The sequence below is a fragment of the Cydia pomonella genome, chromosome 27, assembly GCF_033807575.1.
Source record: "Cydia pomonella isolate Wapato2018A chromosome 27, ilCydPomo1, whole genome shotgun sequence".
NCBI lineage: Eukaryota > Metazoa > Arthropoda > Insecta > Lepidoptera > Tortricidae > Cydia > Cydia pomonella.
In genome coordinates this window covers 9,022,937-9,050,756 of record NC_084729.1, presented here as the reverse complement: position 1 = coordinate 9,050,756, position 27,820 = coordinate 9,022,937, and the positions used below count along the sequence as shown (strand labels likewise).

Sequence of the window (27,820 nt, the reverse complement as noted above, 5' to 3'; positions counted from 1 at the left end):
GTGTATGTCCGTGCTGAAAACGCACCAGCTGGACCACACGGGCGACCGGCCGTTCAAATGCTCGCAGTGCCCCAAAGCGTACTTGTACGCCTGGCAGCTACGGGTACTTATTAATCCTTACACACACACACACACACACACGCGCACACACGCGCGCACACGCACGCACACACACACACACACACACACACACACACACACACACACACACACTCATGTGGACTTGCAAGTCCATCTTCTCATTAGGTTAAATTAAACAATAAGTAAATTACTTTTGTTATTCTCTGATGTGTTAATTTTATATCTTTTAATTTCTATTTTAATAAAAAAAATGTTGTTTAATTACTAATTAAGGAAGAGCGGTGCCTCTTAACACAGGTATTTGTTACAAGTAATTTTTGAACTGAATAAACAATTATTTTTATTATTATTTATTTACTTTTTTTTTGACATAAATTTGTTCATATATTGTGTCATGTACAGTCAGCTGAAAAAATATGTATCGAGAGAATCGTCTCATAAATATGGTACTACGCTCTTATTACACTGGAATAAGATGCTATGGGACATATTTTTGAGTAAGATGTGTACACCCATATTTTTACACTTGACTGTACTAAATGTATTTTTCTACTCGTCGACTGTAATTGTTGAATTAAGATTACGTATACCATACTATAATTGCGTATTTTCCATGATCGGCTCCCAATTCAACTACAATATTCATATCGATACGCTGTAGTCAACTATAAAAAAATTGACCAATCACGTGCCGCCGCGTTCCTATAGAAATAGTATTTTATACAATAGTGATATAATAGAGAGCTTTTCAGTCGAGTACCGTGTTTAGGCAACGAAGCTTGCTGAGTTGCCTAAGTAAGGTACGCCCTGCCCTTAGCTATTAGGTGTGCGAAAACTCTTCAAAGCTTTAAAACCCTACTGAAAAATCATTACTTGTCTCAAAGTTTCAAAAGTTTCTCTTTCTTAATGTGCTGCTGTGTTATATTATGTATGTATGTATATTTAGATATGTATCTAATATTTATTTATTTTAATATAGGTATGTATTGTTATATTTATATGTTTATTTAAATTGTAAATGTACTGTATGTACTGTCTGCTTGATGTATGTGTAATTTTCCTATTCCTCTAATTCATTCGTGCACTACCTGTTCTAAAAACTTACTGTTCTTTATATCCTGCTACCCTAAGGTTGTCTGGAAGAGATCGCTTACAGCGATAAGACCGCCTGTTGCTACCTTTCTTTACATTGTAAATCTGTTTTTTAAATTTGTCTTATTTGTGGTGCAATAATAGTACATTACGATCATTCATTCATATTAGCCTTTTATCGCCCACTGCTGAGCATAGGCCTCTCTTCCAGTACGCCACTTGTCCCGATCCTGAGCTAATCGCATCCAGAAGTGTCCCGCAATTTTCCGAATGTCGTCCACCCAACGAGCCAACGGACGCCAGGGGCTTCTTTCGTCCGAAAGCGGCCACCATTCCGTTAACATTTTAGTCCACCTGCCATCACTCTGCCTAGCAACATGTCCCGCCCAACTCCATTTTAGGTTGGTAATGACGCAACCCACGTCTAGCACCTTGGTGCGACGACGGATCTCGACATTCCTTACTCGATCTTGAAGCTTGATACCGAGCATGGCGCGCTCCATGGCTCTCTGTGCTACACAGATTTTATGCACAGCCTCCTTGGTGAGTGTCCATGTCTCGGCACCGTAGGTCATGGTGGGCAGGACACATTGATTGAAGAGGCGAGTTTTCAGGCATTGTGGAATGTTAGCAGGTCTCAGGATGTCCGCTAATTTATTAAATGCCGCCCAACCCAGCTGAATTCTCCTGGAGATCTCCTTCTGCTGATGTGTTTTGTCAAATGATAGAATACAACACAACATACAACATACAACAACATACATTACGATACAAGTGCGAAAAATAGGAAATTCGAAATGAGTGGCGATAAATTAAAACACGACCGAAGGGAGTGTTTTAAATCGACACGAGTTGCGAATTACCTATTCGCACATGTATCGTACAACGTTTTACAGTACATATGGCCCTTTAAATGTTCGACACAGTAACGTAATATGCTACTTCTCGCACTAGTGCTATAAAGTAGCCCCATATGTACTGTAAAGAATATTTACTTACTTACTTACTAAGGTACGAGATTGAAAAGTTTGATTATATCACTAATGTATGCAATACATTTTCTACGAGTCATCTATAATAATATTCTTTTTAATATTAATAATAATTTTGAAATTTGGTGAGCAGTAGACAAAAATCTATAACAAAAGACATAAACATGCGAGCCCCCGCCCACCCGTCCCCCGTTCTATGGAAGCGGCGCCACGTGATTGGTCAATTTTTTTATAGTTGACCACAGCGTATCGAAATGATTACCACCATAATTTTTTGATGAATTTTTAAAAACTGCCCCTTCTCGTCACATTACCGGGGACGCACGCTTGCGACCTTATTATTAAAAAAGAAGACGTGCTAATAGAAACCTATACTATGTTATTTAGATTACCAAACAAAACATGTACAATTTCAACGACTAAATCTATCAATTTAACATTTTTTTTCTAAAATAAGTACCTGGCTCTTAAATGTTTGCGGAGAGATTTGACTGCCAGTGCCTGAATCACTGTCATATGATTCACGTACTGGTGTCCAAGCCTCTCTAGACTAGGTTAAAATATTAGTATATTTAACTTAATTTAATTTAGTTTAAGTTAAACTTTAATCTGACGTTTTAATATAATAATTTAAATGTGATATGATCCTAAGTTTTAAGGTCGAAATAAATGAATTTATTTATTATTTAAATGAAATTTTTGACAAAATTTGATCAGAACCACAGCGACTGCGTGCACCGCCGCATCCGCAAGTGGCGCTGCTCGGAGTGCCCCAAGACCTTCCTGCACCAGTCCTCCGTCTACGTGCACAAGCTGGTGAGTAACATTATCATTAGAGATGTATAGAGACTCTAAGGGTCAAAATTCCGTATAATAGGGTTGTTTCCAATATTTCGAAACGCTTGTATTACGTTCTATATTAACTAAAAGTTGCCCTAAAATTCAACTTTTATACTAAAAACGGCTTTAAATATGTTAATTTAACAAAATATATTTTGACAGATGCTTTCGCGCCCAAAATGCTCTTTGAAAATTGTGTGACGTCACAGTTTACGGTTTGACACATAACTACATACACACGCAGAAGATACGAACTGTCAACTGACATTTTTCATTTGTTGTTTATCGCCTAACTGTCAACAGTGTCAATCCGAGAGTTGTGACGTCATCCGAATCTTCAATGACGTTTCGAGTTTATTCACGTGACGTGTGCCAAAAGATATTTGAAATTTAATATTTACAAAAATATAGTCATTACAGGTCCCCTAAAAGTAGTTTAACATGTTCTTATAATCCAAAAGAATTTATTGGGATACAATATTCTGCCCTGAGATTTGTAGATGGAAACAACCCTATTAAAACATTCATTAGTATAAAAAACATACGAGAACCGAATGAGGTGTCTCACTGTAATTATACTCAAAAATAAAGTTTATAAACGGACCGGTCTCCACAAACAGCACCCGTTCACGAGTATGACGTGTATCTCAGCCATCACAATGATATTTTAATGCTTCAGTGTTGCTCGAAGTCTGAACGATGTCAGTTATCGTGCATTTTACGTGATAATACAGGAGGGCAGCCATTTTCAAATTTCCTTCATACTCATTACCAAGGGGCGCAATTTTTGTAAATAATGTCAATCGATGTTGATTTTCCTGTGGATCAAATGTCTATAGGACTCATGGCATTTAAGCAACACAAAGGTCAGAAATGAGAGTTAAAGTCTTACGCTCGCACTTGATAGAAAAATTTAAGGAGATATCTATTGTTTTTATTTATACTTGTGAAACAAATAAAATGTTTCAATTCGAACAATGTATCTCGGCCTCTCGGGCCATGTTTTGAGAAAAGCACTATATATACCTCGGCAGGAACAGCAATTCGTGGATTCGACTTCTTTGTCGGACTCAGCTCAAAATCGAAACTCATCCACGAATTGCTCTTTCCTTAATAATATACTATTTTGTCCACAGATCCACACGGGGAAGCGTACACACATGTGCAGTTACTGCGGCAAGGCGTTCCTGCAGTCCGGCTCACTGTACACGCACGTTAAATACGTACATCTCAAGGTCAAGCCGCCGCCGCGCAAGCGGAACAAGAAGGAAGCCAAACCGTGCCTATAGGGAACGTAGGGGGCAGCACCGGAGCCTCCTGTTTATTGGCGCGAAGTAAATGTCAAGGTTAAGCTTCCAATGTAGCCCACTAGATGGCAGACATTGCACAAGAAAACGTACGGGAACGGCAGCTTGCTTTGGCGTGAAGTTTCAATCTGCAGTTTATGTTTCCTATTTAGACCACAAGATGGCGGACCCTATATGATAACCTATTTTACGAGAAATGTAACTTTCCGGTTTTCCTAATACCTACCAGATAATAGTAAATATATATATATATATTACAACTTTTCCGATAATAATGAAACAAAAATGAATGCAAAAATGAAACATAATTAAATCCATTTGTATATGTGACTGTTTGTGTTATAAATAAATAAATAAAATGCTATTGTTAGACCAAGCTAACTCTGCAGCGATCGATAAAAAGTTGATTTTTAAAATCCGTATATGACAACACAGAAAACAGTATTAAACAGTCTTGATACTTGTGAAGTATTCTACAATTAACCGATTGTGACTCTGGCATCTACATTTAAATCATAAACATGCGGAATACAAAGATGATGTTCATAGGATTATTACGCCTATAACTATAAGCAAAGAGAATTTGAAATAGAGGTGGATTATCGAAGAAAATTTTGTAGCCACAGTAAATTTACTGCAATCTTTCGACACATTATTAAAACTTTTAGAACTTTGATCCTTATTTCACTGATTTGTGTTAAATTTGTTAAATTAAAATTAAAATTAAAAAATTAAAATTTCTTTATTTCAGATCACAAAGCGATCCATATTTTGTTAGTACCATTTTAGCCTTAACACTATGTTAGTAACCTATATATCTATTTAGACCTACCAATAACTACTCCTATCCAGTACCCAATTAGCGGGCAGTCGAGGCGCTCGCCTAACGCCCTCAGCATGCTGTTAGTGCTGCCGCGCACGCGTCGTAGCAATGAGGCCACTCTTTTTCGCCTGATGGCATAAAAGTCGTCAGTTCGCGCCTCAGCGAACATGCCTGACGCACTACAGTGCCTCGGCAGCCTTAACAACATCCTAAGGATATTATTATATTGGACACGCAACTAAAACTGTGGAATGAAATGTCGCCTTCGGTATTTCCGGACCGATACGACCTTCAAACCTTCAAGAAAAGAGCGTACTCCCATCTTAAAGGCCGGCAACGCACTTACGACCCCTCTGGTGTTGCAGGTGTCCATGGGCGGCGGTAATCGCTTACCGTCAGGTTATCCGTCTGCTCGTTTGCCTACTCTACCATAAAAAAAAATCAAATGTGGCAAGACTCTACGTAGGGGGCGACACTAGCACAAACAGTAAACACACCGCCATGATGCATCATGTCATTTATTCGTAACAAATAATCGGTGAAAATGTATCAAATTGTAATAATGTCATTGTTACTGACTTGTGAAAATAGTGCATACCTACGATACAAGTGCGAAAAGTGGGAAATTCGCAACGAGTGGTGAGAAATTAAAACACGAAGGGTGGTGAGAGTCTGAATGGCGGGTGTACCTAAATAAAATGAAATGAAAAGCATACCATATTTTTGTACCTAATTTGTACTATTTAGTACCTCGTTTAAAAAAAATTGTACCTCACGGTACGTAAAGTTATGATCAAAAAACAGGTCACCCGCCATCCTGACAGTCAGAATGGCGGGTGTACTTTATTACGCTATGTTCCCGTGGTTATTGATAAATTCTATAAAAGCCAAATTTTTGTACCTTCATATTCAATTATAATACGAGTCATTTTATTTGTGCTTTCCAAGTTTTACTCATTTTATATTTTGCTTGCTATTACAATGTTGCAGGCGTTATAATTTTTCAAGTTATCGATTACATTTTTAAGAAAAAACGATAAGGTACAATTATTTTTATTTCGCCAGGATTGTTTGAATATTTAATCTGTTAAGTTCAAATAACTCAGAAAATCATGTCTTAAAAATGATTTTTCTTAGGAAGATTTCTTTGAATTAGCGCCTAGCCTTTTTTAACGCTAAGGTACAATTATTTTTATTACGCCAGGATTTAGTACCTTTAATGTTTAATCTGTTAAGTTCTAATAGCTCAGAAAATCGTGTCTTAAAAATGATTTTTCTTAGGAAGATTTCTTTGAATTAGCGCCTAGCCTTTTTTAAGACATGATTTACTGAGTTATTTGAACTTAACAGATTAAACATTAAAGGTACTAAATCCTGGCGTAAAAAAATAATTGTACCTTAGCGTTATTTCTTAAAAATTAAATCGATAATTTGAAAAATTATAACGCCTGCAAAATTGTAATAGCAAGCAAAATATAAAATGAGTAAAACTTGGAAACCAAAAATAAAATGACTCGTATTATAATTGAATATGAAGGTACAAACATTTGGCTTTTATAGAATTTATCAATAACCACGGGAACATAGCGTAATAAAGTACACCCGCCATTCTGACTGTCAGGATGGCGGGTGACCTGTTTTTTGATCATAACTTTACGTACCGTGAGGTACAATTTTTTTTAAACGAGGTACTAAATAGTACAAATTAGGTACAAAAATATGGTATGGTTTTCATTTAATTTTATTTAGGTACACCCGCCATTCTGACTCTTACGAAGGGTGTGCTTTAAATCGACACGAGTTGCAAATTACCTATTCGCACGTGTATCGTACGTTTTACAGTACATATGGCACTTTAAATTAATGAGAAATTATGTATATAAAGTATAATTGTACTGTTGTAATGTATACAAATAAAATGAAATACATAAATACCTATACATAGATGCTTTTTCATTGTGGTGGGAAATAATAATAATAATAAAGACGTTTATTCAAAAAGTTTAAACATAAGTACATAATAAAAGTACACAATAATGCTTAGAAACTAATTGAAAGGGAAAGTGGCTCAGCTAATGTAAATAAACGTAATGTTTAACCCTTTAAGCGATCCCCAAACCCAGTTGCAGCATAGCAAATTCATAATGATAGAGGTCAGGTTCATCATCATCATTTTAGCCTTCATTCGCCCATTGCTGAGAATAGGCCTCTCTTCATGTACGCCACTTATCCCGGTCCTGAGCTAGTCGCATCCAGAAGTATCCCGCGATTTTTCGAATGTCATCAGCCGGGTCCACACAGAGCGAGCATACGCGCGAGGCAATTTCCTCACGCACAAACCGGCCAGTGTAGACCTGCCTCGGCCTATCCACCCAACGAGCCAACGGACGCAAGGCGCTTCTTTCATCCGAAAGGGGCCATCAATCTGTCAACATTTTGGTCCACCTGCCATCACTCTGCCTGGCAACTTGCTGGCAACATCTCCTGCCCAATAGCCGGGTGCACACAGAGCGAGCATACGCGCGAGGCAATTTCCTCACGCACAAAACGGCCAGTGTAGACGTGTCTCGGGCGAGGAAAACGCATGCGCCGCCTCGGCAGAGTCGTAGACGTGACTCGTGGTTTGTGCGTGAGGAAATTGCCTAGCACGTACGTGCTCGCTCGCTCGCTCTGTGTGGACCCGCCTAATTCTATTTTAGCTTGCTAATGACCTCACCCACGTCTCGCACCTTGGTGCATCGGATCTCGACATTCCTTAGTCGGTCTTGAAGTTTAAAAAAAGAGGTTAGGTTAGTTCGCCTTAACTATATAGAATAGGTTTTAGTATATAATTTTCGTAATGAAAAAAATATAACGCGAAGTAGAACGGGTAGCGAATATAGTAGCGAATATTGTTTTTCTATTTTTTTAATACATCAAAACCTAAATAGATATTTTTACTTAGTTTCGTTCATCATAAGACCGGTTCTTACTTATGGCAGCGAAATATGGCCAGTGACCCAGCGACATGTCCAAGCCATCCATGTGGCAGAAATGACGATGCTGAGGTGGATGTCAGGAGTCTCCAGGATTAATAGGGTTCGACGAACACATCTGTGGTAGCCTGGGAGTGAGAGACGTCGCCGATAAGCTCCAAGAAAGTCGGCTGAAGTTGTTTGGGCATGTCAAAAGAAGGCCGCCAGAATACGTAGGCAACAAAGCTCTTAGCTTTGCCTAACCAGGCCCAAACAAGAGGGGCAAACCAAGGCAGCGTTGGCGCCATGTCATCGCCAAAGATTTAAACGCCTGTGGGTTAGCGGAAAACGACGTCCGGGATAGAGCGAAGTGGAAGGAGAAAAGTAGGAAAGCGGACCCCGTCACAGTACACGGGACAAACGCTAGGAGGTCTCCTTATAACCCCCCCCCCCCCCCCCCCCAACGTGATCTCCAAAGATATGGGTTCGAGTCACACGTTGACCAGAGTTGATCATCGTTGGTTTTTTCATTAAGATTGACATCTGTATATACAATGTAGAGATTATAATGTGGTACGTTCCACAATAAAAAAAAGAAAATAAATATTTAGAGTTAGAGTTGTTGGCGGCGAAAGCGTTACAAAATAAACAACCAGTTACACCTATATTGTTTACTCTATACATGTTCATACAGAGACACACAAAGGTAAATATATATATATATATATATATATTATTGGCCGGTACTGTACGTCCAAAAAAACTGATAAAAAGTGACAGTCTCAATGACATAATGCCTTTAAAACAACGTTAATTTATCATTTTATCAAATAATAAAAATACAAGTACATTTTTTTTAAATTACTGTTAGTTTTTGTTACTCTACGCCTTCTAAAGGATCCTCTTCATTGTCATATGTATTGTGTGTCTTCATATGAATGTTCACGTCTGCCGCCCTTTTCGCCCTATAGCCACATATGCCACATTCGTACGGTTTCTCCCCGTTGTGTATCCTCATATGAATTTGCAAGTCCATTTTCCAGCGAGTTTTGTGCCCGCACTCGTTGCATCGGAAGGCTTTCTCTCCCGTGTGTTGCAAAACATGAGTTCGGAGACCTGATATGTGCCGACATCTAAATTCACACAGGGCACATTGATAAGGCTTCTCGCCAGTGTGTCTCATTTCGTGACTTTTCAAATGAGTTTTGCGCGTACACCTGAACTCACAGAAACTACACTGAAAGGGTTTCTCCCCAGTGTGCACCAGCAGATGTCTATCCATATCTGTTCGTATAGCACTCTTGTAACCGCAAAAGTCGCATTCATAAGGTTTTTTACCCGTGTGTATCATTAGGTGGATTCTCAAAGACTTCTTCACTTTAGACGCATAAGCACAATACGTACACTTGAAAGGCTTTTCGTCTGAATGTACTTTCTGATGTTCTTTGATACCCGCTTTCCTGCTGCATCTGTAGTCGCAAATTTTGCATTTAAATGGTTTTTCACCAGTGTGCCTCATTTCGTGATATTGAAAGGAACTTTTTGTAGTAGTCACGTAATCGCAGTAGCTACATTTAAAGAGCTTTACGTCTTTATCATTCTTGTGGTTTCTTCCGTGAACTTGTAAATCTTGTTTCCGATAACCTTTGTAGTTACAAAGGCTACATTCAAATGGTTTGTCACCGGAGTGTTTCATCTCGTGTATTTTTAATTTAGATTTCTGCCTGCACGTGAAATCACAGTGACTACATTTAAAGGGATTTTTATTTAAGTGCGTCAATTCGTGTTGTAGTAAGTTTGTTTTCCTTTTACACTTGTAGTTACATTTTTTACAGTTAAGAGGCTTATCGCTGGAGTGTACCATTAGGTGAAGTCGCAAGACTGACTTGCGACTAGCCTTATAGTCGCAGTGGCTGCATTCATAGGGCTTCACTCCAGTGTGGGTCATAACATGTTTACGTAAGTCACTCTTTGTAAAAGATTTATACGCACAATCGCTACATTCAAATCGTTTCTCACCGGTGTGTATAATACGATGACCTTTTAAGTCTGCTTTTCTTTTACCCTTGTAGTTACAAATGTTGCAGCTATATGGTTTCTCATTCGTGTGCACGACCCGGTGTTTATGCAAAGTATGTTTCCATCTGCATTTAAAATCGCATTTGTCACATGCGTAAGGTTTCTCACTACCGTGTATTTTTTGATGTAAACGGAAACTGGCTATACGTGAAGTTTTGTAACTACATTTCCGGCAATGAAAAACCCCATTTACCGAGTGTCTATTTAAATGGGCTTGCAAAGTTTTCTTGTTTTCTGACGTAAACTCACATTCCGAACACATGAAACTGACAACGCCGTGTTCATTTTTCTCATGGTCTAACACAAGTAACTTACTTTCGAATAAAGAGCCGCAGAAATCACAGACAAATTTTCCTTCTGAATTACGTATATATTGCGAGTGAGCGTTCATATGTTTTGTTAAAACAGACTTACTTTTGAAACCCTTGCCACAGTCATTGCATTCATACTTTACGGCAATATTTAACATTTTGTTGAGTTTAGGTCGCTTGAAAGTGGTAGGTAGTTTGTATGTGTCGGAATAGTGTTTTGGCCTGGTATGTCGCAGCTGGTAGTTGCCTACATTTGAAGTATAGACGGGTGGGCCGAGCTTGTACACGCGGCGCCCGACGCGGCACATGCGCCGCCTTTCGTTCACGATGAGGCGCTCCAGACGCACCGAGCAAGCCCTGTTGCAGCAATCTTGAAAAAAAATGTATAAAAATTTGAATATAACTTTTTTGTAATAAAAATACATTTTTATATAAGCTTTTATCGCTGACTGTACTTTAACTTTCAACAGGTGACTAAATAAATATTATACAATGTGTTTGTGCACGTATATTGGAGCCGTTAACCACGTATAGTACGATGAATTTAATCGACAAATCACCCCCCATACCGATATTTTTCTCAATCATTTTAAAAATGCACCCCTTTATAAGTTTTATGGCTCCAAACACGACTGCACTTGTTTAATGTACCATTATCTGTCCATTTACCTATCGCACATTAAAAAAATATTAATCATTCGATAGCTGATGAATTAGGGCATAAATTTCAAGCATAAATGTTACAGAGAATTTTCCACAAATACTCAAGAATTAATATGGAAGATAATAATTGTCTTCAAAAATTTACTTCTTTTTTCACATTTTATCTTTTTTATCGAAAACAAGGTCGTTGACTTGTACTTTTTTTATTCTTAAAAGACAGTACAGGATATCAGCTAACAGATGACATCAAAATGATAGCCCTAGTTAAAACATTTCACAAGTTACACGAGTCCAAACAAGACCTTCTGTAATGAGCATAAGCTTAGTTCTAAAGAATAATTGCCCGCCGCCCGAATTATCATTTGGAACTAAAGCAACTTAGTTCGACGTACATCGTGTTTAGACTAGTGTAACTTGTGCGCCAGCTCACCTGAATAACGGGAAGTGGGTCTATTTCAGCTTGCAAGATTTGACCCGAACATTGCAAGTTGTAAATATACTTATTTTTGGATATCTGATGGCGCTGTGTTGAAAGTTTTAAGCGACAAGTGAGATCTAGTTAATTATATTGTTTTTATCACTGCTTCTAGTTTCTATCATGTTTTAAGAATTAAATTTGCATGACATGGTCAATATACTACCGAAAAATCTTGTATTTCGTTTATTTTTGTCACGACGACATATTCTATACTCTAGTCCAGTCTACGTAACATCATACTCTAGATCTAGAAAGAACTTTACAGTACATATGGGGCTACTTTATAGCACTAGTGCGAGAAGTAGCATATTACGTTACTGTGTCGAACATTTAAAGGGCCATATGTACTGTAAAACGTTGTACGATACATGTGCGAATAGGTAATTCGCAACTCGTGTCGATTTAAAACACTCCCTTCGGTCGTGTTTTAATTTATCGCCACTCGTTTCGAATTTCCTATTTTTCGCACTTGTATCGTAATGTACTATTTTCTGTGAAGTTGCAACAAATATTATTTTGATATAGAGTAAAATTTTGCTTAGGGCCTGTTTCACAATGTCGAAGTAAAGTATTAGATAGCTAATTAACAAATAAACTAACTGCCAGATATAACTTCCCGCAAAACTTAGCACTTTATCTACCAGTTAAGCTTATCAGAAGATTGTGAAACGCCAACGATGACTTTATTCGTCAGATAAGTGGCAAGTAGCTTATTCAGGACTTTACTTGGACATTGTGAAACAGTAATAATAAAGTCATTCGAGGTTATCTATTAACGTCGAACGACTTCGATTTAGACACAGCTTTTTTTTACATATGGTGGTACTTTACCGCCCTAGTGCGGTAACTCGCACTATACGTGCCTATGGCGAAAATTTAAATGAAAAATATGTACTGTAAAACATTGTATAGTATACGTGCGAAAAGGTAATTCGAAATTTATTGCCACTCGTTGCGAACTTCCTACTTGTGGCAGTGAATATGATACTCGTAGTCCGCAAAAATAAACCAGATTGGTAGGTTCAAGTCTCCTTGAAGCTTGATTGTCATAATGAAACTAGTTGGGAAAAAATACCAAAAGTGGATCGAATGTTATGTGAACCTACATTGCGAATTAAAGGGTTAAAAATACACGCTGTTTGACAACTGACCTTGAACAGCAGAGACCATCATAGCCTGGAGCATGGATTCTGGCTCAATCTCTTCCTTCACCAAATTCTCCGGGTCCATCAAAGCTCGGAGCACATCTTCATATAAATCCCACGAGTCTGCAATTCCGTCTGTCTGCTCTTTTACAAACCGCTCCTTATTTGCACAGTTCTTCTTATTTTCTAAATCCCTTGCACTTTCGTTAGGCACTTCTTTTAGACCATACTCCTTTTTTATGTCATTCACTAACTGTTTTACTGCTTCAGACTCCTCATTTGAACACTCATCTTCTGCCTCTACAGCTCTTGATCTTTCATTAAGCACTTCCTCACTATCTTCCTTTTTAATGTTCTCTACTACCTCTTTGACAGTTGTGAGCTCCTCATTTGGACATTGTTCCTTATCTTTTACCTCCACTTTATCTTCCTCCCTTGAACTATCATTGACCACTTCCATTACACTATCTTCCTTTTTAATGTTCTCTACTACCTCTTTGACAGTTGTGAGCTCCTCATTTGGACATTGTTCCTTATCTTTTACCTCCACTTTATCTTTCTCCCTTGAACTATCATTAACCACTTCCATTACACTATCTTCCTTTTTAATGTTCTCTACTACCTCTTTGACTGTTGTGAGCTCCTCATTTGGACATTTTTCTTCATCTTTCACCTCCACTATTTCTTCCTCCTTTGAACTTTCAATATCTTTTCCATTGAACTCCTTTTCGAAGTCCTCTGCAAACCCTTCAGTAGGCTGCTTTTTCACATAGTCCTCCTCAATCTCCATTTTTACATGTATTGCGTCAAGTGACATGTTCATATCACACTGGTGAAAACTGGCCACCTGAAATGGAAGTAGAATGTGACAAAAAGAAGTTATAGTATTCATTTATTCTGTTGGACTGGGCGGGACATGGATGACTTGTAGGCTAAAACAACCAATGGGGTCCCACAAAATAAAACCCAGGGTCGCGGCAAACCATTTATTCGTTGTAAAGTCATGTACATAATAAATCAAGATGTTATACAATAAAATACATGTCAGACCATGACACCCTGTACACACAACATTAACTTTAAAAAGTCTTTAAAAATTCAAAAAAAATATTAGAACATGAATGGACTTCAATGAATCTGTTCTGGACAGTGGTAGCCGCGTACCGCGCCGCCCATCGCCCCGCTCGTCGCGTGCATCGTGCATATGACCAGCCTTATAGTTGCCCATGGCGCTGTGAGCATTACTACTTACGACGCCTTTAGATGGGTTATTCCCACTAGTTACCACCAAGTTGTTACCAGTGGTAACCTTTTACCACTGGTAACTACTGGAAAAAAAAGTCCCACTAGTTACCACCAACTTGGTTAATTTGTTTTATTTGGAATTATTGTATAATGTATAAATGTATAAATCCTTTATTTCAGACAGTAAAGTAAATTTTCAATTTTCTACATTTCTTGCATATTTTTTCCTGTCTGTGTGCCATTTATTGGCAAAAGGCCTCCTCCAACCTTCTCCATTCCTCTCTATCCTTGGCAACTCTCGTCCATGTGTTTCCTGCTATGGCTTTGATGTCGTCCACCCATCTTCTAAATGGTCTACCTCTTTTCCTTTTCTTATGGCCTGTGAACCAGTTCATTATCGTTTTCGACCATTTTTCTTTGCCTCTTATTGTATGGCCTGACCATTTCCATTTTAACTTTTTTATTGTTTTTGTGACATCTTTTGTTTTGGTGAGCTTCTTTATGGATTGTATTCTTATTTTATCCGATAGTCTTTTTCCCAGCATACTTCTCTCCATGGAGTTTTGGCAGGTTTCTAGCTTTCTAATGTGTGTTTTAGTGAGAGCCCAGGTTTGGCAACCGTAAGTGAGTATAGGAAGTATGCTGGTATTAAAGAGTTTCCGCTTGATAGTTACATTGATATCTTTATTTTTCATTATTTCCCTTAGGCTCCAATATGTCTTCCAAGCATTTCCAATACGTCTATCTATTTCTTTTGAGGTTAGATCTACTGGGGAGATTATCTGGCCTAAATAGATATACTCATTGACGTATTCAATTGGGTTATTATTGATGAGAATAGGTTCTTGCTTGTCGTTAGTCATAGCCTTGGTCTTTAGTGTGTTCATAGCCAATCCCACCTTCCCACTTTCTCTAACCAGGTCATTCAGCATTTTTTGTAATTCCTCACTTGATGATGAGAGTATTATCAGGCCACTTAAACTGGGAGAAATGTGGACTATCTATTAACGGTGAAAACCTTTCACATTTGAGATTTGCGGATTTGGAATTATTACATTATATTAATTATTATATTATATGTTTTTTTTCCTTTTTGCCATCAACCTCAAGAGCATGAGAGCATTTATCTTATTAATTGTAAATTGAATAAATTGTGACGTTATCTACTGGATCTTTTGTCAAGGGCGCTAACGTCACACTACGTAGCGCAGCGTTGTATTTATAAAGGAGCATCGTTGATAATGGCGTAAGCGTCACAATTACGTATACGATTGAACAAACAAATCAAAGACCAATTTTTTTAGCACTTTTAAGGCAATTTACTGAAACAGTAATCGACTTATAATTAAACGAATAACGAATTAACTTATAATTAATTCGACTTTTAATTAATTATTGATTAAAGCACTTATACTATTTTTATTAGTATTGAACGCTAACCAAAATTTTGGTGGTAACTACTGGAAAAAAAAAACTCACTAGTTACCACCAAACCAAGTAGGTGGTAACTATTGGGAATAACCCCTTTAGATGTTCTTGTCATTCAAAAGGTTAATCATATTCAGCAAGTTTAATTTTGCTATGTGGAAGTATGATTTTTTTAAACTGCTAACTGTAACTCTTACTGGGCAAACATCGATTTTGTATGGCAAATTGACCACCCTATAAACAATGATTTTTAAACTTAATTTCAAAATGACAGGGTTCAATGTTCCGTAATTTCTGATACTGATTAAATTTTGAAAAAAACTTGTGGAACTGGTGCCAGTGAGGTGACACTCCTCCATTTGGTCATTCTCAGCTCTGTCCAGCTCAGCAATTATTAGGGTGGGCACCACTTGATGTCCCTATGCGTGCACAACCACAGATAAGATAATGACTTGAATTTTGACAACCCTAAATAGCCGAACGGGATAATGCCATACATTAGAAAGGAACAGCATGGTTCGTCCCTGAATCGCTGTCAAACTTCAGTTGTGTAGAAAATGTCATTTCTGTATAGTAGTACTATTGATTACCAGACCCCGTTATCAGTGGTGAAAATTTATTGAAATAGAATCATAGGGCTGTCACACAATATTCATTTAATTCGTGTACATTTGACATACTGGTATAAATGTCGCTTAAAACAATTTAAGATGAAACACATTATTTTTGGTTTATTATTGCACTGTCACCGAATCTGTATCTATATCACGAAATGTAAAAATACACATATATACAGGAAATAGGTAATAAATGAGTTTCAAGATTTATGATTCCCAGTTTTACTTATTATATTTCACTCATAGTTACATCTGTAGGATAAAAAAATTATCATTAACTATTGGAGAAAAAATATCGTCTATTGCACAGTTTTACTAAAATTACAAACCATTTTTTCCGCATCGCATTCGGTTTATTTCCAGTTTTGCCATTAGCTCCATTATAAACTGAGAGAATTCAGCACAATTATCCAGGAAGTTCAAATTTTACAAAAAATTAAGTAAGTATATGACATCAGACATATTTTGACAAATAAATGTCAATTTAGTACCTAAGTATTATTATAGAGTTCAACAACCAAATGAAACCTTTTTTTAAGGCAATTGGCTTCACATTATATATATTTACTAGCAGCCCCCGGCTCCGCACGGGTATTCAACATTTATTTTTTAAATATAATATAGCCTATGTTCACTGGGGATAGTGTAGCTTTCCAATGATGAAAGAATTTTTCAAATTGGTCCAGTAGTTTCGGAGGCTATTCAATGCAAACAAACAAACAAATCTTTCCTCTTTATATTAGTAAGATGAATGAAATAAGTAGGTATATTGTTTTCATCAAATATTAGGTACCTATATCAAATTATACGCGTGTAAATATTTATGTGTAGTGCCAGCCCTAGTATTTTCAATATTTCTTCACCACTGATAACGGGTCTGTTAATTACTCTGTGCTGGTGCTTTGAAATGCATTTCATCATGTGTTTTTAAGTACAATGGCAGATGTTGTTTAAGTAGGCAGATTAGGAATTCTTGTAATAAGGGTAGGCTTGTTGAAAATAAATTAGTCCTCTTTGAGTTAGCATATCACCACCCCAAACCAGACAATGTTGTTAGTGCATGTGAACTCATTAAAAAACAGACTAGATATACAATTTAGGACATTAGAAAATGCTAAATAAACACAAGATATACACGCGTCACGCATCAGCTCCAAGAGCTGCTAGTGTATCAAATAAAATAATAATAATAATAATAATATGGGTTGTTTCATTGTACTTTCCCTAACTGTTACAGCAGACGGCCTCCTCCATACACACAAACATTTAGTATCGCAGTTCACGTGTGTATTATGTTAAAATTGCAGTAACTACTTGCCAAAGACAAATGCAGCCGTCCTCAATGTTGTCGTTGTCGATTATCTACTGAAGTTCGCACATATTGTATTCGTCGAAATACTCGATATGAGACCCGGTACATTTTAAACACAATGATATTGATATTATAGTGGTAAAAGCATTGTTAACCTATTAAAACAACAAGTTTTATTATTTTGACTTTGACACTTGATATTAAACAGAGGGCGTTCAGAAACCATGGAGACATTACCTCAGATTTTTTTTTAATACTACGTCGGTGGCAAACAAGCATACGGCCCGCCTGATGGTAAGCAGTCTCCGTAGCCTATGTACGCCTGCAACTCCAGAGGAGTTACATGCGCGTAGATTATTATTAGTAGATTAGGATTTTACTTAAATACTATCCAGACGGGACGATTTGTCCCCCAATCAGATGGTATGAACGTAGAAATGAAATTTGGCTGGACTATTCCACTTGATTAAATTGAATTTTTATTTATTTATAGCATATCGTTTGGCCCAGGACTGTCTCATTTTAAATATAGAGAGAATCACACTGTCTTTATCTTACGCTAGTACTAGCAGCTAAAAGAAGGAGATGAGCATAGTCTTCTTTATTCTTTTTTGACTTATTGACAGATTGTCCCGATGTCGGGCCAGAATCATGTCCGGTACGCCTATGTATTGCCATGGTATTACCCTGTTCGAACACATGGTACGCGGAACATATTAGATATTTGAACGCACGCCATTACGACATTTACGACGCCAATGAATCAGTCAGTCCAGACGCGATTTATTATGCATTTTATGCTTTCACTAATTGCCAAATTTGACATTTAAATAAATACTCATTTTATTTTACGATTCTACCTAGAAATTTTATTGCACAGCTTTTGGAGCAATTAACCGTCTTTGAATATATTTTGTATGGATTTGAAACAATATCCTACTTGAACAAAGATTCTACCTCTGTTTACTTGAGGTATACGTTAAGTGAACCAACATACATAGTTGACGATGGAGTCATCAGCGTTACAGTTACAGGGCACGGAGAGTGTTTGCGTGAAGGCTGAGCCTTGTGAGGATGCGTGTATAACGAATGAACCCACGTTTGGGGGTGTGTCTGTTAAATCTGAGCTTTTACTGGATGCTGTTTTTGTAAAAGACGAGCCCAGGTGGGAGAACATTACTATAAAAGCCGAGCCTTTACTGGTTGATGCTGTGTTTGTAAAAGACGAGCTCGGTAGCGAGCGTGTGTCTATAAAAGCCGAGCCTTTAGTGGATGCTGTTTTTACAAAACACGAGCTCAGGTGCAACAGTGTGCCTATAAAAGCCGAGCCTTCGTGCTCAGATGTGACTGTAAAAGACGAGTCACTCGGCGTGAACGCGGCGGCGGAGCTGTACACCGACCACGCTGTAAAAGATGACCTCGTGTTCGACCCCAAGCTAGTGGAGCGGCATGGTGTGCGCCACACAACAACAGGTTTCATTTCATTTTATTTGCATTAAACATGGTACAATGGATCTTACTATTGTTATTGGGTAACACATGATTAAATACATAGTAGCGTCCAAATTTACACATTAAACTCTAGGACATACAAACAAAATAGACGGCCGGGTATATACAACATAAGGAACCATAATTTAAAATGTCATTAATATTATACAAGTTTTTATCAATTAGCCATAGAGTCTTGTTTTAGTGTTTTGGCATTCAATTCTTTAAGGTGGTCAGGTAATTTGTTAAAAAGCTTAACACACATTTTGAGACAGCTTTTACTATAGAGTGCTAGTTTTGGAGTAACTTCTAATATGAGCCTGTTAGGATCTCTACAAGAACGCGAATAGTTCTCAATCAATATCTCAATTTATGGGCATCAGTAGACATGCCTCCTGTCCACACTGTGGTAATGAGGAGACAAGCTTACACTTACTAGCGGTATTTAGTGAGTACTCTATGTCCAGTTATTTTTCTATGATCAAGCAATCTAGAAGTTGTTGATCGTTAAAAATATCTTGTAAACAGTCATTATTGTCAGATTTTACAAGTTTAAAGTTCTCCACATGTGTATATATTCACTCTGATCTAGAGTTAAAGTTCCCCTAACTCTATCTCCAAAAAGTGTAAAAAGGTGATCCAGTGGTACCCAGGAGGCTGTAAAAGGAAAAGAGGAAGGCAGTTCAAACGATGGGATGACAACATCAGGCCTGTTGCTGGTGCCACATGGACCAGGGTTGCCAGAGACAGGAATGAACGGAGAAGACTGGAGGAGGCCTATGCTGACTGGCAGGTGGGCACCCAAAACATTTAACAACACATCAGTGAAGAAACTAGTAAAGCTAATAAACAGCATTTGGGTGCCACATCAAAACAGCTATAATAAAAAAATAAAAAGATACTCTATCTCTAGAAACATTTTATACCTAAACAGCTCTTGAGCAGAACTAAATTTTTAACATTAAATTCATTTTCAAAAATGTTTAACACATTTGGTGTGTTCCCATCTGTGCCCGCCCCATGTGACCACCGCCATACAAGTAGCAGGTACAAATGTGAATATGCCACAACATGTAAAAAAAATACATAAAAGTCACCAATAATAAAGCTAAAATCACTAAATCATTTTTGTTTTTTTCCACATTCTACTTGCCTGTTTGAGGCCATAAATGCATTTAATAAAACAAAAAAAAAAGCCTTTTATTTCTTGCAATTTTTTACATTCCATGGTGGTCAATATTAATCTTAAGTAAAGTTATCCTAAATCATCAATATCATCATTTATCATTTTTATTATTTTGTCATGATAAAAAGATAAAGTTAATATTTTTATGGGCTGTGCTCTGAGGAATGGTTTGACATGATGCCAATGGCCACTTTCTATCACCGCACCACCATCCTCAAGGTGTTCATCCTCACACCTTAGAACCTAAATGGTCGCATACTGTGCGGTTCAAGAGGAATTTCCTCCTGTGGATGCTTCAGCTGTGGAATGAGCTCCCTTACGAAGTTTTCCCGAGGGTCTTCGGTGTGGGGTTCTTCAAAAAAGGAGTGTACAGATTTTTAAAGGGTTGGCAACGCGCATGTAACGTCTCTGGATTTGCGGGCGTCCATAGGCTGCGGTGACTGCTTACCATCAGGCGGGCCGTATGCTTGTTTGTCACCATCATAGTATTAAAAAATTTTTTTGCAAGAACCCTGTCTTCGCAGGTGAAGGCTTGGCAGGCAGGAAGTTTCCCATCTATCTCTGTCTTGGGCTGTTTGCATTCAATTTAAGCCAGCAATATTTTTATTTGTACAGTCAAGTGTAAAAATATGTATCGAAAGAATCGCCTCAAAAATATGGTACTACGCTCTTATTACACTGGAATAAGATGCTATGGGACATATTTTTGAGTAAGATGTGTACACCCATATTTTTACACTTGTCTGTACCATCTAGTAATAGGTTTTCATTTACCCTGTTTTCTTAGTTCCGGGAGCTGTGATACATGTCCTGCCCACTTCTATTTTAGTTCTTAGGTGTGTCAAAGCGCGTCTTTAGCCTCGGTTTAGTTTCTTATTTTTATACCTTCATTTTTGGATGTTTTAATGCCGCTCCATTCCCCTTTGACAAGATATTTTATCTATAACTTTTTTCATGAACTTCCATGTTTGACATAGCACCCTTAGGGGCGAAATTAATCGCGATAGCGATTGACGTGAGACACCTCATTGGGTGCTTGTTTATTTGTTTCAGTTTATAAAATTATTTTTCAACTATAGGACCCGCTACTCTTGGAGACCCTATACATCTCTAACGATAATTTAATTAATTAGTTTTTATTTTAGTCACATTTACATCTCTAAAGAACTTTAATTTTTTTCTAGTATTTGTGTGTGTTTTTTTTCATAATTCGACAGACAGACGAAAGAGACCTTTATACATCTCTAAGTAATTATGATATATTATGGAATTAATATTAGCAATATATTAACTGTTGATCATTTATTTTTATTGCTTCTGTGTAAAAAAATGCATCTTGACGAGTAAAAGTGCCCTTGTGCCCTATTAGCTAGATAAATGTTTGAGTTTTGAGTCGTGGTATTTCTCTATAAGTAGTTCCAGTGTGTGCATGTGGTTGATTGTTGAAAAACCTCTCCTGAAGCCCGCTTGCTCTATGGGTTGGTGTAATTCTATAGTTGGACTTATCCGTTGATTTATGATTATTGAGAAAAGCTTGAATATGCTGACTAGTTATCGTCTGTAGTTTGAGATATCTTTTGGTTCTCTTTTCTTGGGGGGCGTCCATTAATTACGCGACGGATTTTTGAGAATATTTTGTCCCCTCCTGGTGAGAACCTTGACCCATGTATTTCATACACTTTTTTATTTTTTAATTCTTTGACACTTGGAGAGCCTTTACGCCTCCAAATCTTATTAATGTCATTATTACTGGGTATTATTATCTTTCTCAGACCGTGGGGACCTTATACATCTCCAAACTTAATGTATTAACCGTGGAGGCTATATGTCTCTGTAATATTGTATAATATTCTTGACTTGGTACATACTAATTATGTATTCTGTAGCATTAGTTTATGAGACTGCTAGCTTAACAGTCCAGACGCGATTTATTTATTTAGCATAAATTTTATTTTGACACTTGGAGAGACTTTACACCTCCAAATCTTATTAGTATTAGTACTCTGACATTGGGGACCTTTTACATCTCCAGATTTAATGTATTTTTATTTTTAAGGCCATACATTTCTATTGTATTGTAGTAATTATTTATTTTAAGATTATTATAATGTAATGTTTACCCAGCTATTGGCTGTTGTATTTATAAATGTTGTTATGTATTTTTCATGTCACTTTATGATGTTACTATAAATGTTACATTGACTTGTAAAAGAGCCCTTGGAGCCTACTTGCAGAATAATTTTTTTAATTTCGATTTTTTTTTAAAGAAGTCGTGAGATTTGTCTTACTTGCTTTATTATTTTTATTAAGAGTAGTAAATACGAGGGACCGAATCTTTGATTTATCAATACTAAATAATTTTGTATCTATTCATAGATTTTAATATACACTGTGTAACACGAGGAACCCGAAAGATTTTAATCACCCACTTCTGAGGCCTTAATTTTTTTGACATTATTGTCAATAAATCTGAAACAAAAGAAGTTCGAAGGCTGATATTAGGCATACAGTGTTTTTAGGTCCAGCCACTACTCCACCTAAAAGTATAAATCCCTCATGGGGGCACTCTTATTAGCTTAGCCTGCTATACGTTTTCTAATCAGACTTAAATCTCGCCGACTTTCTTGCCGGTCAATATTAGGATACCCTCCTACAATTTAGGAGGGGATTGAATCTTCTCGGGTCAGAGCTAGACCCCTTATCGAGTGACTAACAACAGGAGCGAATGTTTCCTTATAACCAATGCCTTCTCGTCGGGTAGAACCCCTGGCGACCAATGTTGCTTCAAAACAATCAAAAATTACTAGAAGCTTCATATTTAGATACACCCATTTACATTTTATTAAATTTTTACCAATGGACCTATCCACAAATTCCTAGACATTGCTTTTTACTAGAGCATCATACTCACATTTTATGGCATCTAGCTATTAAATAAATATAAATAAATAAATAAATAAATATTATAGGACATTATTACACAAATTGACTAAGTCCCACAGTAAGCTCAATAAGGCTTGTGTTGAGGGTACTTAAACAACGATATATATATAATATATAAATATTAATAAATACATAAACACATAGGAAACACCCATGACTCAGGAACAAATATCCATGCTCATCACACGAACAAATGCCCTTACCAGGATTTGAACCCGGGACCATCAGCTTCGTAGGCAGGGTCACTACCCACTAGGCCAAACCGGTCGTCAAATATTCAGCTATTGCTGGCTAAATATGACATTATTCGTCTGACTCTGGGGCCATACTGGATGAGGGTTGCAGCAGACAGAGCCCAATGGAGACAGTTGGAGGAGGCCTATGCCTTACGGCACACCAAACTGAGGGATATACTATAAAAAATAAAAATGAAGTAAATAAACTCATTTGAAATGTATATACTTCGGAATAAATGGCTTTATTATATTGCTGGCTACTAGAGCCACTTAAGCTTGTTCATTAGAATTGACTTTTAAATGAAAAATATTGAATAATAAATAATATAAATAAATACATTATAATTTATTTCAACCATCTGGGATCATACAACAAACATAAAACATTACAACAAATTAAATAAATAAATAAGTTAATTAATAAAATTTAACAATATTCTGATTACATTAAAATTACATATAACAAATTGCCAAAATTACATATCAATGTTAGTACCTACTTATCTTACGTCTAGTGTTAGTATACATTACATATTGCCGAATACATGGAGCGCACTGCAGTGGTTCAGATACGCACCATCCAACCTGCTTGCAAACATTGCTAGGATGCTGTTGGTGCTGGCCCTCACCGTATAATAATGATTATTTGGATTTGGTTCTAGTTCATGTTTTACAGTTAGTATTGTTTACGCATTAGTGTGGTTATTATTGAAAAATGTAGTGTAATTTGTTTTACTTTTATGCCTTAAACCCTCACAACGGTTAAGATTCCACTTTATGAACCACTTGATCCACTCTTAGTTCAATTTTGGAATTTTACGCTTGCTCAGGTTAGTCAGGTATCAAAATAACAACTTTGCCCCCTTGTAAAACAAATAATAAATTAATTTATGTATGGTCTCCATAAATAAAACATTGTTGTTGCAGGACGAACTCCACAGAAGAGGCCAGGAAGTAGACCCGAACCTTACCAATGTGCTCACTGTAAATTTACAACAGCCAGAAAAACCTCTTTGATACGTCATGTACGGACACATTCTGAAAACAACCTTTTCAAACATGGCCAGTGCACTAATGCTAGTGCATACAAAGGCGATTTGCAAGTTCATGTAAGGTCACATACTAGTGAGAAACCTTACCAATGTGATCAGTGTAGTTATGCTAGCCGAACAAAATATAGTTTAAATATCCATATAAAGAAACACACTGGTAAAAAGCCCCACAAATATGAGCAGTGTAATTATGCCACTGCATACAAAGAAGCTTTACAAGTTCATATAAGGACACATACTGGTGAAAAGCCCTACAAATGTGACCAGTGTAGTTATGCCAGCAACCAAAAAGGTCATTTGATAGTTCATATAAGGGGACATACAGGTGAAAAGCCCTACAAATGCGACCAGTGTAGTTATGTTAGCAACCAAAAAGGTCATTTGAAAGCTCATATAAGAAAACACACTGGTGAAAAGGTATACAAATGTGATCAGTGTAGTTATGCTTATAATAACCGACGTTATTTCTTAATCCATACAAGACAACATACTGGTGAAAATCTTCACAAATGTAACCAGTGTGATTTTGCTAGTGCATACAAAAGATCTTTTCAGGATCATGTAAGGAAACATACTAATGAGAAACCATACCAGTGTGACCAGTGTAGTTATGCTAGTGCGTACAAAGGTGCTTTGAAAGCTCATATGTGGTATCACATTGCTGACATGCCTTACAAATGTGACCAGTGTAGTTATGCTAGCGGAAGTAAAAGTCTTTTGCAACAACATATAAGCTCACATGGTAAATCTTACCAGTGTGAACAGTATAGTTATGGCAGCAACCATAATAGTGGTTTGGAACATCGTGTAAGGAAACAGGAAGTGAGGTGTTATGTGAACAAAACACGTACGCGACGTTTGACAGTCGGCGAGACACAGGATGTAGCATAGCTCACATAGGCGGTACTGATAGATTTATAAAGGGGGTTTTATAAATTTGATTTGAAGGTATTGTAAATGATTTATTACATTATTCCGGTTGTTGGTGCGCAGAAGCAAAAACATTCCTTAGGGAAGTGGGGCGCCGCCTGCAAAAAAGGGGCTTTGCTCCGTGCTCCGGGTGATTCCTGATGCAAAGGCTGTCCATCGCAATTGAACGCGGTAACGCAGCGAGCGTTATAGTTTTTATATTGCGCGTTTAATTTTAGATTTAATCTAGTTTTATTCACAGATATATTTAGTTCATAACTCCTTTGTCTTTATATTACATTGTTTTGTTGTTGTAGCTGTAATTGTAAACGATATTGTAAATTAATTAAATATTTTAGATTAGGCTAATGTAATGTATTGTACAGTCGCCATCAGATATATCGGAGCGGCCAAGATGCTCATAAATATCTGAGCTCGCCTCTATTGTCAAGGCGTTAGAGTGCGTGTACAGATATTTTTGAGCACCTCGGTCGCTTCGATATATCTGATGGCGACTGTACATTAATTTAAAAATAAACTGTAAATAATTTCAATCGTTTTAGACGTTTTCTATTGTCCTTGGCTAGTTACAAATACGGCGGTGGCAGAATAACAGCGTCCGTTGCTGGAAGTCCTTAGGGCCGCTGTGCCCCGAGGCCTTTTGGCGCAGACATTAGCTGAGCCACTTTCCCTTTCAATTAGTTTGTAAGCATTATTGTGTACTTTTATTATGTACCTATGTTTAAAACTTCTTGAATCTTCTTTCGCTGTGGCGCTGGTGGCCTAGCGGTAAAAGCGTGCGACTTGCAATCCGGAGGTCGCGGGTTCCCCCGGGGACTCCCAGCTCGTACCAATGAGTTTATCAGAACTTATGTACGAAATGTCACTTGATATTTACCAGTCGCTTCTCGGAGAAAGAAAACATCGTGAGGAAACTGGACTAATGCCAATAAGATAAGGCCTAGTTTACCCTCTAGGTTGAAAGGTTAGATGCAGTCGCTTTCGTAAAAACTAGTGCCTACGCCAATTCTCGGGATTAGTTGCCATTGCCAAGTGGACCCCAGGCTCCCACCCATGAGCCGTGGCAAAATGCCGGGGCAACGCGAGACAATGATTTTTCTTAGGAAGATTTCTTTGAACTGGCGCCTAGCCTTTTTTAAGACATGATTTTCTGAACACAACAGGTTAAACATTAAAGGTACTAAATCCTGGCTTAATAAAAATAATTGTACCTCAGCGTTTTTTCTTAAAAATGAGATCGATATCTTGAAAAATTATAACGCCTGCAAAAGTGTAATAGCAAGCAAAATATAAATGAGTAAAACTTGGAAACCACAAATATAATGGCTCATATTATAATTGAATGGTATAAAAAAGGTAAAAAAATTTGGCTTTTATAGAATTTACCAATAACCACGGGAATATAGTGTAATAAAGTACACCCGCCATTCTGACTGTCAGGAAGGCGGGTGTACTGTTTTTAGGGTTCCGTAACCAAATGGCAAAAAACGGAACCCTTATAGATTCGTCATGTCCGTCTGTCTGTCCGATTATGCCACCGCCACTTTTTTCCGAAACTATAAGAGCTATACTGTTCAAACTTAGTATGTGGATGTATTCTATGAACCGCATTAAGATGTTCACACAAAAATAGAAAAAAAAACAATAAATTTTGGGGGTTCCCCATACTTAGAACTGAAACTCAAAAAATCTTTTTTCATCAAACCCATACGTGTGGGGTATCTATGGATAGGTCTTCAAAAATGATAGTGAGGTTTCATCCAAAGTGAACAAATGTGTGTCCCCCCCCCCCTGTAACTTCTAAAATAACAGAACGAAAAATCAAAAAAAAAAATATGATATACATTACCATGCAAACTTCCACCGAAAATTGGTACGTCATAAATGGTACGGAACCCTTCATGGGCGAGTTCGACTCGCACTTGGCCGCTTTTTTTCGTGATAACATTAAGTACCGTGAGGTGCAGCAAGGACAGTGTTGCAGCAAGACGAACAGTAAAAAATATTCGGCTCTTTAACCGAATAATTACACCGAATTATTATCTCCTCATCTCTACTATTTATTTACCAAGTTTTATCAGAATTTGACAAGAAAAAAACTAGACAAGTGCGAGTCAGACTCTGCCACCGAGGGCTCCGTACTCTTTAGTATTTGTTGTTATAGCGGTAACAGAAATACATCATATGTGAAAAATTCAACTGTGCATCTATCACGGTTCATGATATACAGCCTTGTAACAGACGGACAGATAGACGGACGGACAGCGGAGTCTTAGTAATAGGGTCCCGTTTTACCGTTTGGGTAAGGAACCAGTATTCTTTCCTCCTCAAGTCGCAATAGAAGGAGTTTCGTAGTCTTAATTTTAGTAGAAGTAGTTGTAGTAAACTCTTTATTGTACAAAAATACATATTAAAAGTAACATACAATTAGTAAGAAGTACAAAGGAAGGAAGAGTTTTAGCGAGGCGATCCAAATTAAACGGTCCCAGAGCCTTATAATTTGGATTGGAAATTGAATGTTATCAAGATTTTGAACCCGAGAAAGCGCAACGTATAAGCAACCCACAGCAAGCTACCCAAAGTCGACAACTGATCTAAGCAATGTTTGTTTGTTT

At 37.3% G+C, this 27,820-nt stretch overlaps 3 protein-coding genes across 4 annotated transcripts in view; 2 read left to right on the top strand and 1 right to left on the bottom strand.

The window, feature by feature from the left end:
* LOC133532552 (zinc finger protein ZFP2-like) overlaps positions 1-7,065 on the top strand; it is a 36,719-nt gene extending 29,654 nt beyond the window's left edge. Inside the window, exons 10-12 of the mRNA XM_061871280.1 lie at positions 2-103; positions 2,883-2,981; positions 4,142-7,065. Of these exons, the coding sequence (XP_061727264.1) occupies positions 2-103; positions 2,883-2,981; positions 4,142-4,294 (354 nt within the window). The 3' untranslated portion in view covers positions 4,295-7,065. The remainder of the gene's footprint in view (position 1; positions 104-2,882; positions 2,982-4,141) is intronic.
* A 1,680-nt stretch (positions 7,066-8,745) lies between these two features.
* LOC133532521 (zinc finger protein 271-like) lies at positions 8,746-17,563 on the bottom strand. Of its 2 annotated transcripts, none has more exons than XM_061871240.1 (3): positions 17,374-17,563; positions 12,772-13,612; positions 8,746-10,849 (listed from the first exon to the last, which is right to left on the bottom strand). In XM_061871240.1, exons 2-3 carry the CDS (start codon positions 13,586-13,588, stop codon positions 8,967-8,969), a joined length of 2,700 nt encoding a protein of 899 aa, XP_061727224.1. In that variant the 5' UTR covers positions 13,589-13,612; positions 17,374-17,563; the 3' UTR covers positions 8,746-8,966. The 2 variants fall into 2 exon arrangements, with proteins under 2 accessions (XP_061727224.1, XP_061727223.1); XM_061871239.1 differs by lacking the exon at positions 17,374-17,563 and adding an exon at positions 16,385-16,571.
* A 377-nt stretch (positions 17,564-17,940) lies between these two features.
* LOC133532614 (zinc finger protein 782-like) lies at positions 17,941-25,346 on the top strand. Its single transcript, XM_061871365.1, has 2 exons — positions 17,941-18,840; positions 24,151-25,346. The coding sequence occupies exons 1-2, from the start codon at positions 18,375-18,377 to the stop codon at positions 25,164-25,166; spliced, it is 1,482 nt and encodes a 493-aa protein (XP_061727349.1). The 5' UTR covers positions 17,941-18,374; the 3' UTR covers positions 25,167-25,346.
* Positions 25,347-27,820: the final 2,474 nt, after the last annotated feature.